This window comes from Mytilus californianus, unplaced genomic scaffold (genome assembly GCF_021869535.1).
Source record: "Mytilus californianus isolate M0D057914Y unplaced genomic scaffold, xbMytCali1.0.p SCAF_19, whole genome shotgun sequence".
NCBI classification, from domain to species: Eukaryota; Metazoa; Mollusca; class Bivalvia; order Mytilida; family Mytilidae; genus Mytilus; species Mytilus californianus.
Window position 1 is genome coordinate 1,599,666 of NW_026262667.1, and position 13,752 is coordinate 1,613,417.

A 13,752-nucleotide genomic window follows, 5' to 3' on the forward strand; every position below is an offset into this window, starting at 1 on the left:
ACTGATCCATGAAATGAGGTCGAGGTCAAGTGAAAACTGTCTGACGGGCATGAGGACCTTGCAAGGTACGCACATACCAAATATAGTTATCCTATTACTTATAATAAGAGAGAATCTAACATTACAAAAAATCTTAACTTTTTTTTCAAGTAGTCACTGAACCATGAAAATGAGGTCAAGGACATTGGACATGTGACTGACGGAAACTTCGTAACATGAGGCATCCATATACAAAGTATGAAGCATCCAGACCTTCCACCTTCTAAAATATAAAGCTTTTAAGAAGTTAGCTAACGCCGCCGCCGCCGGATCACTATCCCTATGTCGAGCTTTCTGCGACAAAAGTCGCAGGCTCGACAAAAACAATCTATCAGAAAAATATGGAAAACTAAAAAAAAATTTATTTCTAAAAGTTTGCATCAGGCATTATCTCTTCATAAAAAAAAAAAGCTTCTTTCAATGTTTCATAAAATTTGTTTACTTGTTAACAGTAAAAAAATTAAGAGGCTCTAAAGAGCCTGTGTCACTCACCAGTATCTTCAACAATGGCCACTTTTAGTAAAAATCATCATTAAAGGAGAACAACTCTATTAATAGTCAACTGACAATTTCAGTCTAATGACATATTTGTAGATCTTAAAATTATCCTGCTGATAATTTTTCTTTTCTGAAGTTTCTATCTATCTATTATAGTTTTCAAGATAATAGGCAAAAAATGCAAAAAAATGTACAAAATTATCATTAAAGGGCAATAACTCCAATAACAAGTCGACTGAGGATTTCGACCATAAGGCTTATTTGTTGATCTTATTTTGCTTTTAAAGTTTCTATCTATTATAGTTTTTTTAGATATAAAGCAAAAATGCAAAAAATTGGTAAAAATTGTCCTTAAATGACAATAACTCTAATAAGGAGTCGTCTAATGATTTTGATCATGTTGATTTATTTGTAGATCTTGTCTTGCTGATCATTTTTGCTATCTTAAGTTTCTGTCTTTCTAATATAATTTTCGAGATAATAGGGAAACAATTTTAAAAATGGTAAAATTCGTCATTTAAGTCATGTCCACTGTCTTGGTTGGCCAGCAGGGTCATCGAACACATTTTTAAACTAGATACCTAAATTATAATTGTGGCCAAGTTTGGTTAAATTTGACCCAGTGGTTTCAGAGGAGTAAAAGTTAAATTTGACCCTGTGGTTTCAGAGGAGGCCAAGAGATGAGAAAGGCTCACTTGTCTTTTAGGTCAGGTGAGCTAAAAAAGAACATAAATATTTTTAAAGTCCACTTATCTGTAAAATACAGAGAAATGAAAATAAGTATTTTCAAAAATTTGCTCTGCATACTGTCTTTTGGTCATAAACAAGCCTCTGACCAAATTTCATAAAATTCATGAAGATTTGACAAAGTTATTGATGTCTAAAAAACTGTAACCACAGACTGAACCTAACTGTAAATGATGCTGTAAACAGAATCTATGAGCGCTATGTCTAGCTTTCGCCACCTAAATGTAGCATACTCAACAAAAATGAAAATTATTTGCAAAGATCTTTACATCATAAAAAAAAAAATTGTAACAAAAACATACCATCTGAACATGTGTGACCACATCCATTAAAACAACATTTCTTGTTCATTGGACACTGGTCATCTGATGAACACTGCTCCACACATGTACCCATCATCTGATTGGTTACTCTTGGGCAAACTCCTGCTTTTGTCATTGTGGTGGAATCACCTATGTTAAATTTAATACAATATTGTCTTATTTTAGAATAAAAACAACCAGAAAACAATGATAAAAATTTGCAACTGTAAGTAATGTACAACCATTTAAAATTTAAGTAATCTGAATCAACTGCTGTACCGATAATACATCATCCGATGACATAAATTTCTTGAATGTAAAAAAATAGCTTTAAAATAGCAATAACCATTTCAACTGTCCGTTTAATTCAAATCAAGTAACTAAAGCATGAATCCTTTTTTTCATGGCCAGACATTATTAATTTATTACTTTCTACACATCTTTTATCCACAATATTCAATAATGGAAATACTAATAACAAACCAAAATTCACAAGTTTAAAAGCATCCTTTGCAATTTATTATCAAGTATGGCCTAAAAGCTAAGAATTTTATGCAAATGAAAGATTTATACCCGGTAGTTATGTATGTTCACTTTTTTTTACAACTGCCGATAGTCTACACTCAAGAAGATTTAAAGCTTGGCATTTGGCACTGTAACTTGTTGATCATCAAAGATCTTATGGTCACCTCTTAATGTCTATTTTAGCTTATTCAAATTGTTTTGTTGCTGTCTCACTGAAATTATGTTCATAATTTCTTTCATTCAGATTAGTTTTGCATGGGCACTTCATCAATTAATTTTATAAAAATGTCATTTGTTTTCCTCAGGAACACTCAATCTTCAATCAAACCAGGGATGTATGTAGAAACATTAGGAGTTAAATAACCAAAAACTTCAATAAAACCAGGGATGTATGTAGAAACATTAGGAGCTAAATATCCAAAATCTTCAAAAAAACCAGGGATGTATGTAGGAACATTAGGAGCTAAATAACCAAAAACTTCAATAAAACCAGGGATGTATGTAGAATATTAGGAGCTCTAAATATCCCAAAACTTCAATAAAACCAGGGATGTATATAGAAATATTAGGAGCTCTAAATATCCCAAAACTTCAATAAAACCAGGGATGTATGTAGAAACATTAGGAGTTAAATAACCAAAAACTTCAATAAAACCAGGGATGTATGTAGAAACATTAGGAGCTAAATAACCAAAAACTTCAATAAAACCAGGGATGTATGTAGATATATTAGGAGCTAAATAACCAAAAACTTCAATAAAACCAGGGATGTATGTAGAATCATTAGGAGTTAAATATCCGAAAACTTCAATAAAACCAGGGATGTATGTAGAAACATTAGGAGTTAAATATCCAAAAACTTCAATCAAACCAGGGATGTATGTAGAATATTAGGAGCTCTAAATATCCCAAAACGTCAATAAAACCAGGGATGTATATAGAAATATTAGGAGCTCTAAATATCCCAAAACTTCAATAAAACCAGGGATGTATGTAGAAACATTAGGAGCTCTAAATATCCCAAAACTTCAATAAAACCAGGGATGTATGTAGAAACATTAGGAGTTAAATAACCAAAAACTTCAATAAAACCAGGGATGTATGTAGAAACATTAGGAGTTAAATAACCAAAAACTTCAATAAAACCAGGGATGTATGTAGAAACATTAGGAGTTAAATAACCAAAAACTTCAATAAAACCAGGGATGTATGTAGAATATTAGGAGCTCTAAATATCCCAAAACTTCAATAAAACCAGGGATGTATATAGAAATATTAGGAGCTCTAAATATCCCAAAACTTCAATAAAACCAGGGATGTATGTAGAAACATTAGGAGCTCTAAATATCCCAAAACTTCAATAAAACCAGGGATGTATGTAGAAACATTAGGAGTTAAATAACCAAAAACTTCAATAAAACCAGGGATGTATGTAGAAACATTAGGAGCTAAACAACCAAAAACTTCAATAAAACCAGGGATGTATGTAGAAACATTAGGAGCTAAACAACCAAAAACTTCAATAAAACCAGGGATGTATGTAGAAACATTAGGAGTTAAATAACCAAAAACTTCAATAAAACCAGGGATGTATGTAGAAACATTAGAAGCTAAATATCCAAAATCTTCAATAAAACCAGGGATGTATGTAGAAACATTAGGAGCTAAATATCCAAAATCTTCAATCAAACCAGGGATGTATGTAGAAACATTAGGAGTTAAATAACCAAAAACTTCAATAAAACCAGGGATGTATGTAGAAATATTAGGAGCTAAATATCCAAAAATTTCAATCAAACCAGGGATGTATGTAGAAACATAAGGAGTTAAATAACCAAAAACTTCAATAAAACCAGGGATGTATGTAGAAATATTAGGAGCTAAATATCCAAAAACTTCAATCAAACCAGGGATGTATGTAGAATCATTAGGAGTTAAATAACCAAAAACTTCAATATAACCAGGGATGTATGTAGAAACATTAGGAGCTAAATATCCAAAATCTTCAATCAAACCAGGGATGTATGTAGAAACAGTAGGAGTTAAATTACCAAAAACTTCAATAAAACCAGGGATGTATGTAGAAACATTAGGAGCTAAATATCCAAAATCTTCAATCAAACCAGGGATGTATGTAGATATATTAGGAGCTAAATAACCAAAAACTTCAATAAAACCAGGGATGTATGTAGATATATTAGGAGCTAAATAACCAAAAACTTCAATAAAACCAGGGATGTATGTAGAAACATTAGGAGCTAAATATCCAAAAACTTCAATCAAACCAGGGATGTATGTAGAAACATTAGGAGCTAAATATCCAAAAACTTCAATCAAACCAGGGATGTATGTAGAAACATTAGGAGCTAAATATCCAAAAACTTCAATCAAACCAGGGATGTATGTAGAAACATTAGGAGCTAAATATCCAAAAACTTCAATCAAACCAGGGATGTATGTAGAAACATTAGGAGCTAAATATCCAAAAACTTCAATAAAACCAGGGATGTATGTAGATATATTAGGAGCTAAATAACCAAAATCTTCAATAAAACCAGGGATGTATGTAGAAACATTAGGAGTTAAATAACCAAAAACTTCAATAAAACCAGGGATGTATGTAGAAATATTAGGAGCTAAACATCCAAAATCTTCAATCAAACCAGGGATGTATGTAGAAACATTAGGAGCTAAATATCCAATATCTTCAATCAAACCAGGGATGTATGTAGAAATATTAGGAGCTAAACAACCAAAAACTTCAATCAAACTAGGGATGTATGTAGAAACATTAGGAGCTAAATATCCAAAATCTTCAATCAAACCAGGGATGTATGTAGAAATATTAGGAGCTAAATATCCAAAATCTTCAATCAAACCAGGGATGTATGTAGAAACATTAGGAGCTAAATAACCAAAAACTTCAATAAAACCAGGGATGTATGTAGAAACATTAGGAGCTAAACAACCAAAAACTTCAATAAAACCAGGGATGTATGTAGAAACATTAGGAGTTAAATAACCAAAAACTTCAATAAAACCAGGGATGTATCTAGAAACATTAGGAGCTTAATAACCAAAAACTTTAATAATCCAGGGATGTATGTAGAAACATTAAGAGCTAAATAACCAAAAATCTTCAATAAAACCAGGGATGTATGTAGAAACATTAGGAGCTAAATAACCAAAAACTTCAATAAAACCAGGGATGTATGTAGAAACATTAGGAGCTAAATAACCAAAAACTTTAATAATCCAGGGATGTATGTAGAAACATTAAGAGCTAAATAACCAAAAATCTTCAATAAAACCAGGGATGTATGTAGAAACATTAGGAGCTAAATAACCAAAAACTTCAATAAAACCAGGGATGTATGTAGAAACAGTAGGAGTTAAATAACCAAAAACTTCAATAAAACCAGGGATGTATGTAGAAACATTAGGAGCTTAATAACCAAAAACTTTAATAATCCAGGGATGTATGTAGAAACATTAAGAGCTAAATAACCAAAAATCTTCAATAAAACCAGGGATGTATGTAGAAACATTAGGAGCTAAATATCTAAAAATCTTCAATAAAACCAGGGATGTATGTAGAAACATTAGGAGCTAAATAACCAAAAACTTTAATAATCCAGGGATGTATGTAGAAACATTAAGAGCTAAATAACCAAAAATCTTCAATAAAACTAGGGATGTATGTAGAAACATTAGGAGCTAAATAACCAAAAACTTCAATAAAACCAGGGATGTATGTAGAAACATTAGGAGTTAAATAACCAAAATCTTCAATAAAACCAGGGATGTATGTAGAAACATTAGGAGTTAAATAACCAAAATCTTCAATAAAACCAGGGATGTATGTAGAAACATTAGGAGCTAAATAACCAAAAACTTCAATAAAACCAGGGATGTATGTAGAAACATTAGGAGTTAAATAACCAAAATCTTCAATAAAACCAGGGATGTATGTAGAAATATTAGGAGCTTAACAACCAAAAACTTCAATCAAACCAGGGATGTATGTAGAAACATTAGGAGCTAAATAACCAAAATCTTCAATCAAACCAGGGATGTATGTAGAAACATTAGGAGCTAAATATCCAAAATCTTCAATCAAACCAGGGATGTATGTAGAAACATTAGGAGCTAAATAACTAAAAACTTCAATAAAACCAGGGATGTATGTAGAAACATTAGGAGCTAAACAACCAAAAACTTCAATAAAACCAGGGATGTATGTAGAAACATTAGGAGCTAAATAACCAAAAACTTTAATAATCCAGGGATGTATGTAGAAACATTAAGAGCTAAATAACCAAAAATCTTCAATAAAACCAGGGATGTATGTAGAAACATTAGGAGTTAAATAACCAAAAACTTCAATAAAACCAGGGATGTATGTAGAAACATTAGCAGCTAAATAACCAAAAACTTCAATAAAACCAGGGATGTATGTAGAAACATTAGGAGCTTAATAACCAAAAATCTTCAATAAAACCAGGGATGTATGTAGAAACATTAAGAGCTAAATAACCAAAAATCTTCAATAAAACCAGGGATGTATGTAGAAACATTAGGAGCTAAATAACCAAAAACTTCAATAAAACCAGGGATGTATGTAGAAACATTAGGAGCTAAATAACCAAAAACTTAAATAAAACCAGGGATGTATGTAGAAACATTAAGACCTAAATAATCAAAAACTTCAATAAAACCAGGGATGTATGTAGAAACATTAGGAGCTAAATAACCAAAAACTTAAATAAAATCAGGGATGTATGTAGAAACATTAAGACCTAAATAATCAAAAACTTCAATCAAACCAGGGATGTATGAAGACACATTAAGAGCTAAATAACCAAAAACTTCAATAAAACCAGGGATGTATGTAGAAACATAAGGAGCTAAATAACCAAAATCTTCAATCAAACCAGGGATGTATGTAGAAACATTAAGAGCTAAATAACCAAAAACTTCAATAAAACCAGGGATGTATGTAGAAACATTAGGAGCTAAATAACCAAAATCTTCAATCAAACCAGGGATGTATGTAGAAATATTAGGAGCTAAATAACCAAAAACTTCAATAAAACCAGGGATGTATGTAGAAACATTAGGTCTAAACAACCAAAAACTTCAATCAAACCAGGGATGTATGTAGAAACATTAGGAGCTTAATAACCAAAAATCTTCAATAAAACCAGGGATGTATGTAGAAACATTAAGAGCTAAATAACCAAAAATCTTCAATAAAACCAGGGATGTATGTAGAAACATTAGGAGCTAAATAACCAAAAACTTCAATAAAACCAGGGATGTATGTAGAAACATTAGGAGCTAAATAACCAAAAACTTAAATAAAACCAGGGATGTATGTAGAAACATTAAGACCTAAATAATCAAAAACTTCAATAAAACCAGGGATGTATGTAGAAACATTAGGAGCTAAATAACCAAAAACTTAAATAAAATCAGGGATGTATGTAGAAACATTAAGACCTAAATAATCAAAAACTTCAATCAAACCAGGGATGTATGAAGACACATTAAGAGCTAAATAACCAAAAACTTCAATAAAACCAGGGATGTATGTAGAAACATAAGGAGCTAAATAACCAAAATCTTCAATCAAACCAGGGATGTATGTAGAAACATTAAGAGCTAAATAACCAAAAACTTCAATAAAACCAGGGATGTATGTAGAAACATTAGGAGCTAAATAACCAAAATCTTCAATCAAACCAGGGATGTATGTAGAAATATTAGGAGCTAAATAACAAAAAACTTCAATAAAACCAGGGATGTATGTAGAAACATTAGGTCTAAACAACCAAAAACTTCAATCAAACCAGGGATGTATGTAGAAACATTAGGAGCTAAATATCCAAAATCTTCAATAAAACCAGGGATGTATGTAGAAACATTAGGAGCTAAACAACCAAAAACTTCAATAAAACCAGGGATGTATGTAGAAACATTAAGAGTTAAATAACCAAAAACTTCAATAAAACCAGGGATGTATGTAGAAACATCAGGAGTTAAACAACCAAAAACTTCAATCAAACCAGGGATGTATGTAGAAACATTCAGAGCTAAATAACCAAAACTCTTCAATAAAACCAGGTATGTATTTAGAAACATTAGGAGCTAAATATCTAAAAATCTTCAATAAAACCAGGGATGTATGTAGAAACATTAGGAGCTAAATATCTAAAAATCTTCAAGGATTGATACACATTGTACAGGAAGTAATAAATCATAAAATCTAACTTACAAGCATTTATACACATTTTAGTGGGAGACACAAATCGACGATCATGTTTGCCTGTAGGTTCGTCTGTACTTGGATCATATGCACCCCCAGAGGCTAACAAAATGTATGGACAATTTGTATTATTGAACTGATAGTCTGTTGTATCATTGGTCATTCTCTTTCTTTTGAAGGTGAAGGACACTGTAGTACCATCATAGCTTCCATCCAGTGCCACAACATTCTGTATGGAATCTTTAACAGGTTTACCATGACCAACAGGTGCTTGTCTGAAAATATAAAATGCAGTTAAAAAAAAAATTTCATGAGGTTAAATTTTTTGTTTTTTTCTCTTAATTTAATTTCATGGGGATTAATTTTGTGTATTCCAGTAAGTGACATAAATAAATATTTTTTGTTGTCCAAGATTTTATTTGAGTGTTAATTTTGTTGATGATATCTTTCCATAAAATAAACAAAATTTAAAATCCTTATGAAAATTTCTGCTTTTACAGTTAAACTATTGCATATGAAATAATTTAACTAAATTTGTTTTTGTGACATGCACCACAAGAGTAAACACACTGAAGTGTCTGCCTTATTGATCATGATTGAGTATTGCGTCAACAGTTTTTTAGATGAAGGTCTTACTACATGTATCACATTCACTTAACATAATCATTGAACCATGAAAATAAGGTTAAGATAATATGAATCCTGCCATAAAGCTCCCTTTTTCGGTTTGGAAAACAAAATAAAGTTAAAATTTACATTAGAATATATCTTTTTTTCAAAACAGTAAAACCCTGTTAAGATATCTGTGCACAAATTATTGACTTTTAAAAGTATGAGTGACATATCCTAAAGATTTGACAAAACCTTTATATATCTATGATTACATTAGATGTAATACAACTTTCATTATTCATCAACTTACCGGTCTCTAATAACATATGAATTATCAGCTTGGTTGTAGTAACCCATGTAAATATCTGCATTTGACTAAAATATACATAATATAAATAATGTTACTCATTTATGTGATCAAACAGATGGTCCGAGGACACAGTTATTGTCCTTTGTTTTTCGTTGTCTACAAATATAGTCCCTAGTGTGGACAGTGTATAACTTGCAAATTTTTTTCTTACACTTTCCAAATTTAATTCTTTATATTTTACGCATGAAATATTAAGGGGATGAAATTACATGTAAAAAAATTTGGATGCTGAATTAGTGATTTGGTCCAGTTAAAAAAGGTAAAAAATTAGTATGTCTGAAGCTGTCAAACTGAATTTTAGACCTTCTTAGCATAGAATTGTCAATATTTTGAGTTCGAGCTGGTAGTCTTTTCTATAATTTTGATATTATTTGTCCCAATAGTAGTACACTACACTGTAAAAATCTTTTTGAGATAGAGCAGGTGAGATTTTTTCAATTCAAATTTATTGTCTAAATTTATTATCATGTAAACTTTGCAAAAGTTTCAAAGTCAATTTTACCATGACTGTAGTGGTGAGGGCAATCAATCTCCATAGAAATGAAATGTCCCAATGCTAATACAACTGCATAAAAAAGATCATTGACTAACCATTTGCGGTTCCCCTTAAACTGACCTATTTCAAAGTCTGGCAATTAATGACACTGTCGACAACTTGACTGCTGGTCAAGGTAAGACAAAAATCCTGAACATCTATTTATGTTCTGTAGTCTACCAGCCACTTATAGAAAATTGACCTCTTATCATACACATAAAAAAAGACAGGAATGTAAAATTCCTTCTAGTGATATCCACATATATCTATAGATGTGTCTTCTACAGTTTTGTTTTGTTGTTTTATGGGATCTGGTTGTTCCTTTAAGGTTGTGGTGTTGATCACTTATTTGGTAGTTCCTATCAAATTTATTAACAACTTGATTAGAATTTGAACATTTTACAGTTTACCATATGGTAAACAAACTTGTCTATCTTTGAAGACATTGACCCCAGAAGTCTTTAAATTTTTTTGTATGTGTATTGTTGGGTTACTTGTGTCTCTGAAGTAAACCCCATATCTTTTTTTCATACAGAAATTCTTGTTAATAAAATATTCTGTGCATTTATTTTCAAGACTTATGTTTGATAGCTAAAATTACTACCCTGAAAAATGTTATGCTGTAAAGTTACAATTTTCTAAACAACATATTCATTGGTCAGATATTTTTTTCAAAAAGTTAGTTTAAGAGTTGAAAAATTCTAATCTGTTCTGTCAGATTTCAAATGAACTGTAGACTACTGAACATTACAGTTTTTGCTGAGATTGGTAAGAACAAACATACCATAGCCTGAGTATTGGTGAATCCAACACCGACCCATCCAAACTCTGAAGAACTCATTTGTGCTGAAACGGTAAATGTAACCTCGTCATTCATTCTGTTATAGTTCCAGACTACAGAATTAAAGCAGGTTCCACTAACACAATATGCATATCTGTTACCACAAGGTAGGTATGGTTCTGGTGTAGATTCAGGTTCTGCTGTAGATTCAGATTCTGGTTCTGGTGTGTTTTCAGATTCTGGCACTGGGGTGTTTTCAGATTCCGGTTCCGGTGTAGATTTAGATTCAGGCTCTGGGGTGTTTTCAGATTCAGGCTCTGGGGTGGCTAAAATAGAGTAATTTATAAATTAAGTTAATTTTAATCTAATTTCAATGAAAATACTTGTTCTAACTGCACATGTACCATCTTGAGCTGAAATCTGATTGTTGAAATTTTTCACACAACTTTGATCATTTAAAGAGAACTTAAAAGTTAGGGTCATTTTTTAAAACTGTAATAAATACTAGAAATCACAGCATAAAAGAACTTGTATTGAAGGTTTCACAGCATGAAATTTCAAACCATTTTTGTAAAAACATTTTTCAGAACCATTTATGAAATGCAACATTTTAAAATTGAAATTTTAATGACTTAAAACTGCATATTTCTCAGGAATTGACCACATTACTTTTGATTTTGAGAAGCAAATGAAAGTTTCAAGTAAATCATAAATTACAAATAATTCCAGAATTATAAAATGGTCTTTCCATTTATCAAATGGCAAGAAATCTCCCCATTTATAGTATAATAAAAGCTTAATTTGGCATGCAATTATTTTGCATTTTATGATTAAGTGTCTCATCTAGTGTGGACACTTGCACGCATGTGTTTTACATGGTTGAAATTTGACTCATGAAAAATTACTTTTTTCTACATAATTGAATAAAAGTTTAAATTTTTAAATCAAAATTGTCAATAGTCTTTGCTGTAAAGATATCAAATAATGAAGTAACTTGTCCAGGAATAGAATGGCTTTATAATATTAGTTCTGAGCTTGATCACTAGTGTGAACCAGGGCTTCCAAAATTTCCTGACAACAGCCGGACATTTTTCAAAGAAATATTTTTGACGGTCAATGATCAGCTGGATACTTAAATGTAACTGAGAGGATGCATAAATTGATATATGTGTCTAAATAATTAGAAGTGTTATATGCAATAAAATTATTTATAACTGTTTTGTTTTCTTCATTCTAAAAATAAATAAAATATTATCCTCGGTATTGTGTCATTTTTCTGTGTATCGTAATACAGTAACCATCATTGCATCAATCAGCTTCAGGACCTGACTGTTCTCATGTTTTTGTTTCTGTTTATATAATCTATCTTCTCTCTGTGAGTACTTAACACTTTGTAAATTAAGGCCATCTTATTTGAAACTGTTGATGTTGGCTTTAATTGCAGTACAACTTGATCATCAATACACGTGATACTTTTCTTTTTGTGTATTGATTACCTGACCACGTGACTTTTACAACTGATGCGGTATTTATAGATAACATTGAGGAGGCCCGATGAAGGATATTGTTTTAAACCGTGTAAAATCTACTGAACAGTGATAACATTTTTCTTTGTACAATTTCCCAACCTGATTTAGAAAATAAGGAATAAATAAAAACATACTCAGTTGATAAATAATTTAATGAATAACAACATGATATTTTATGTAAGCATATAACAACAATAAAATGTCAGAAGAGCACAATGCTGACAAACACACGCAATAAATATTACAATGAGCACATTGAAAAGAAGCACAGATCACAGCACAAGATTAGAGTTCATTTAGTCTAATTAAAGATTTTACATTCATGAGCTTGCTAAATGCATTGTTCTGATAAACATGGCGGTTACGAACGGATTGCCATTTGCGGATAGCAGGAACAGGGTCAAAGTCTTTAACATCTACACCTACTAAGCTTATCCTCATAAGTTGATCTAAAGCGTCAATACCTAGACTACACCTTAGTCGATCATAATTCCCACGGCGGGACTTAACTTTACGTCGGACATCACCTCTTTCTCTATAACATCGGAAATTGTCTGAATAAATTCGGAGCAGGCATTGTTCTCTTGATATAATTTAGAAGTGATCACGGCACCATTTAACTTAGTTAAATCATTTATTGACTGAAATTTGTCCATTGGTTTTTCCTATATATTTTAGTAAATTTTCCCCTTGAGAGTACCCCAGTATTTAACACGATGCACAGTGTTAAATAAAATAATATATATCATACTTATTCATTTATAAATATCCTTATTTGAAGAATAACTTTTAAATATCAGGATACTTTTAAAACTGAATGCTCATTTAAAATAATATCTATAAAGCGTAATTAAATAGGATGTTGTTCCATACACGCTTACATGTTTGACCTCGTTTACCGGATTACCTTTATGTACATTGTTATGCATCATTAATTCTATTGATAAAGATAAGCTAAGGACACCTCATCAAAGGTAACAAACCTGTAATCAGTGAATGATTTATGGCTTCAATATAACTTATTGAAGGGATAATTGTTTGACAGCTTGTTGTTATTTAAATAAAAGAAAACGTGTTTTTTCTACTTTTTATTGATGTACACAAGCTAAAGACCAAGCCGTACATTTATGTACCCAGAGGATTAGACTAACTGAGACACTTCAAAGTATCTGAAATATGCTGCTTCTGTTTTATTAAACCCAATTATGACCGAAATATCTTTGTGAAATAGATTGCCACAATTATAAACTAAAATGCCCAAACGGACATGCCCAAAGCCCCAAACGGACATTTTTATCGATCGATAGTTGGTAAAAATTGAAATGACCGTTTCATGAAAATGCCTTGAATAACAAAATGTGGCACACCAATTCTATTTGACCGTTTGAGGCTGAGAGCAGCCGGTCTTTTTATGAAAGTTTCGGTCAAGTCCGGAATATATGACCGTTTTGGAAGCCCTGGTGTGAACACAGGTAAAAAGTGATTAGCGATCTTTTATTTCTGGAAAAGCATTGCAAACAAAAACTAGTGAAAAATGGCAATTTAA

At 31.3% G+C, this 13,752-nt stretch overlaps 1 protein-coding gene across 1 annotated transcript in view; it reads right to left on the reverse strand.

Annotated features, from left to right (window-relative positions):
- LOC127727039 (uncharacterized) overlaps positions 1 to 13,752 on the reverse strand; it is an 89,202-nt gene that overhangs the window by 36,970 nt on the left and 38,480 nt on the right. Inside the window, exons 12-15 of the mRNA XM_052234438.1 lie at positions 10,681 to 11,003; positions 9,302 to 9,366; positions 8,389 to 8,654; positions 1,587 to 1,736 (exon numbers count right to left, since the gene is read on the reverse strand). Of these exons, the coding sequence (XP_052090398.1) occupies positions 1,587 to 1,736; positions 8,389 to 8,654; positions 9,302 to 9,366; positions 10,681 to 11,003 (804 nt within the window). The remainder of the gene's footprint in view (positions 1 to 1,586; positions 1,737 to 8,388; positions 8,655 to 9,301; positions 9,367 to 10,680; positions 11,004 to 13,752) is intronic.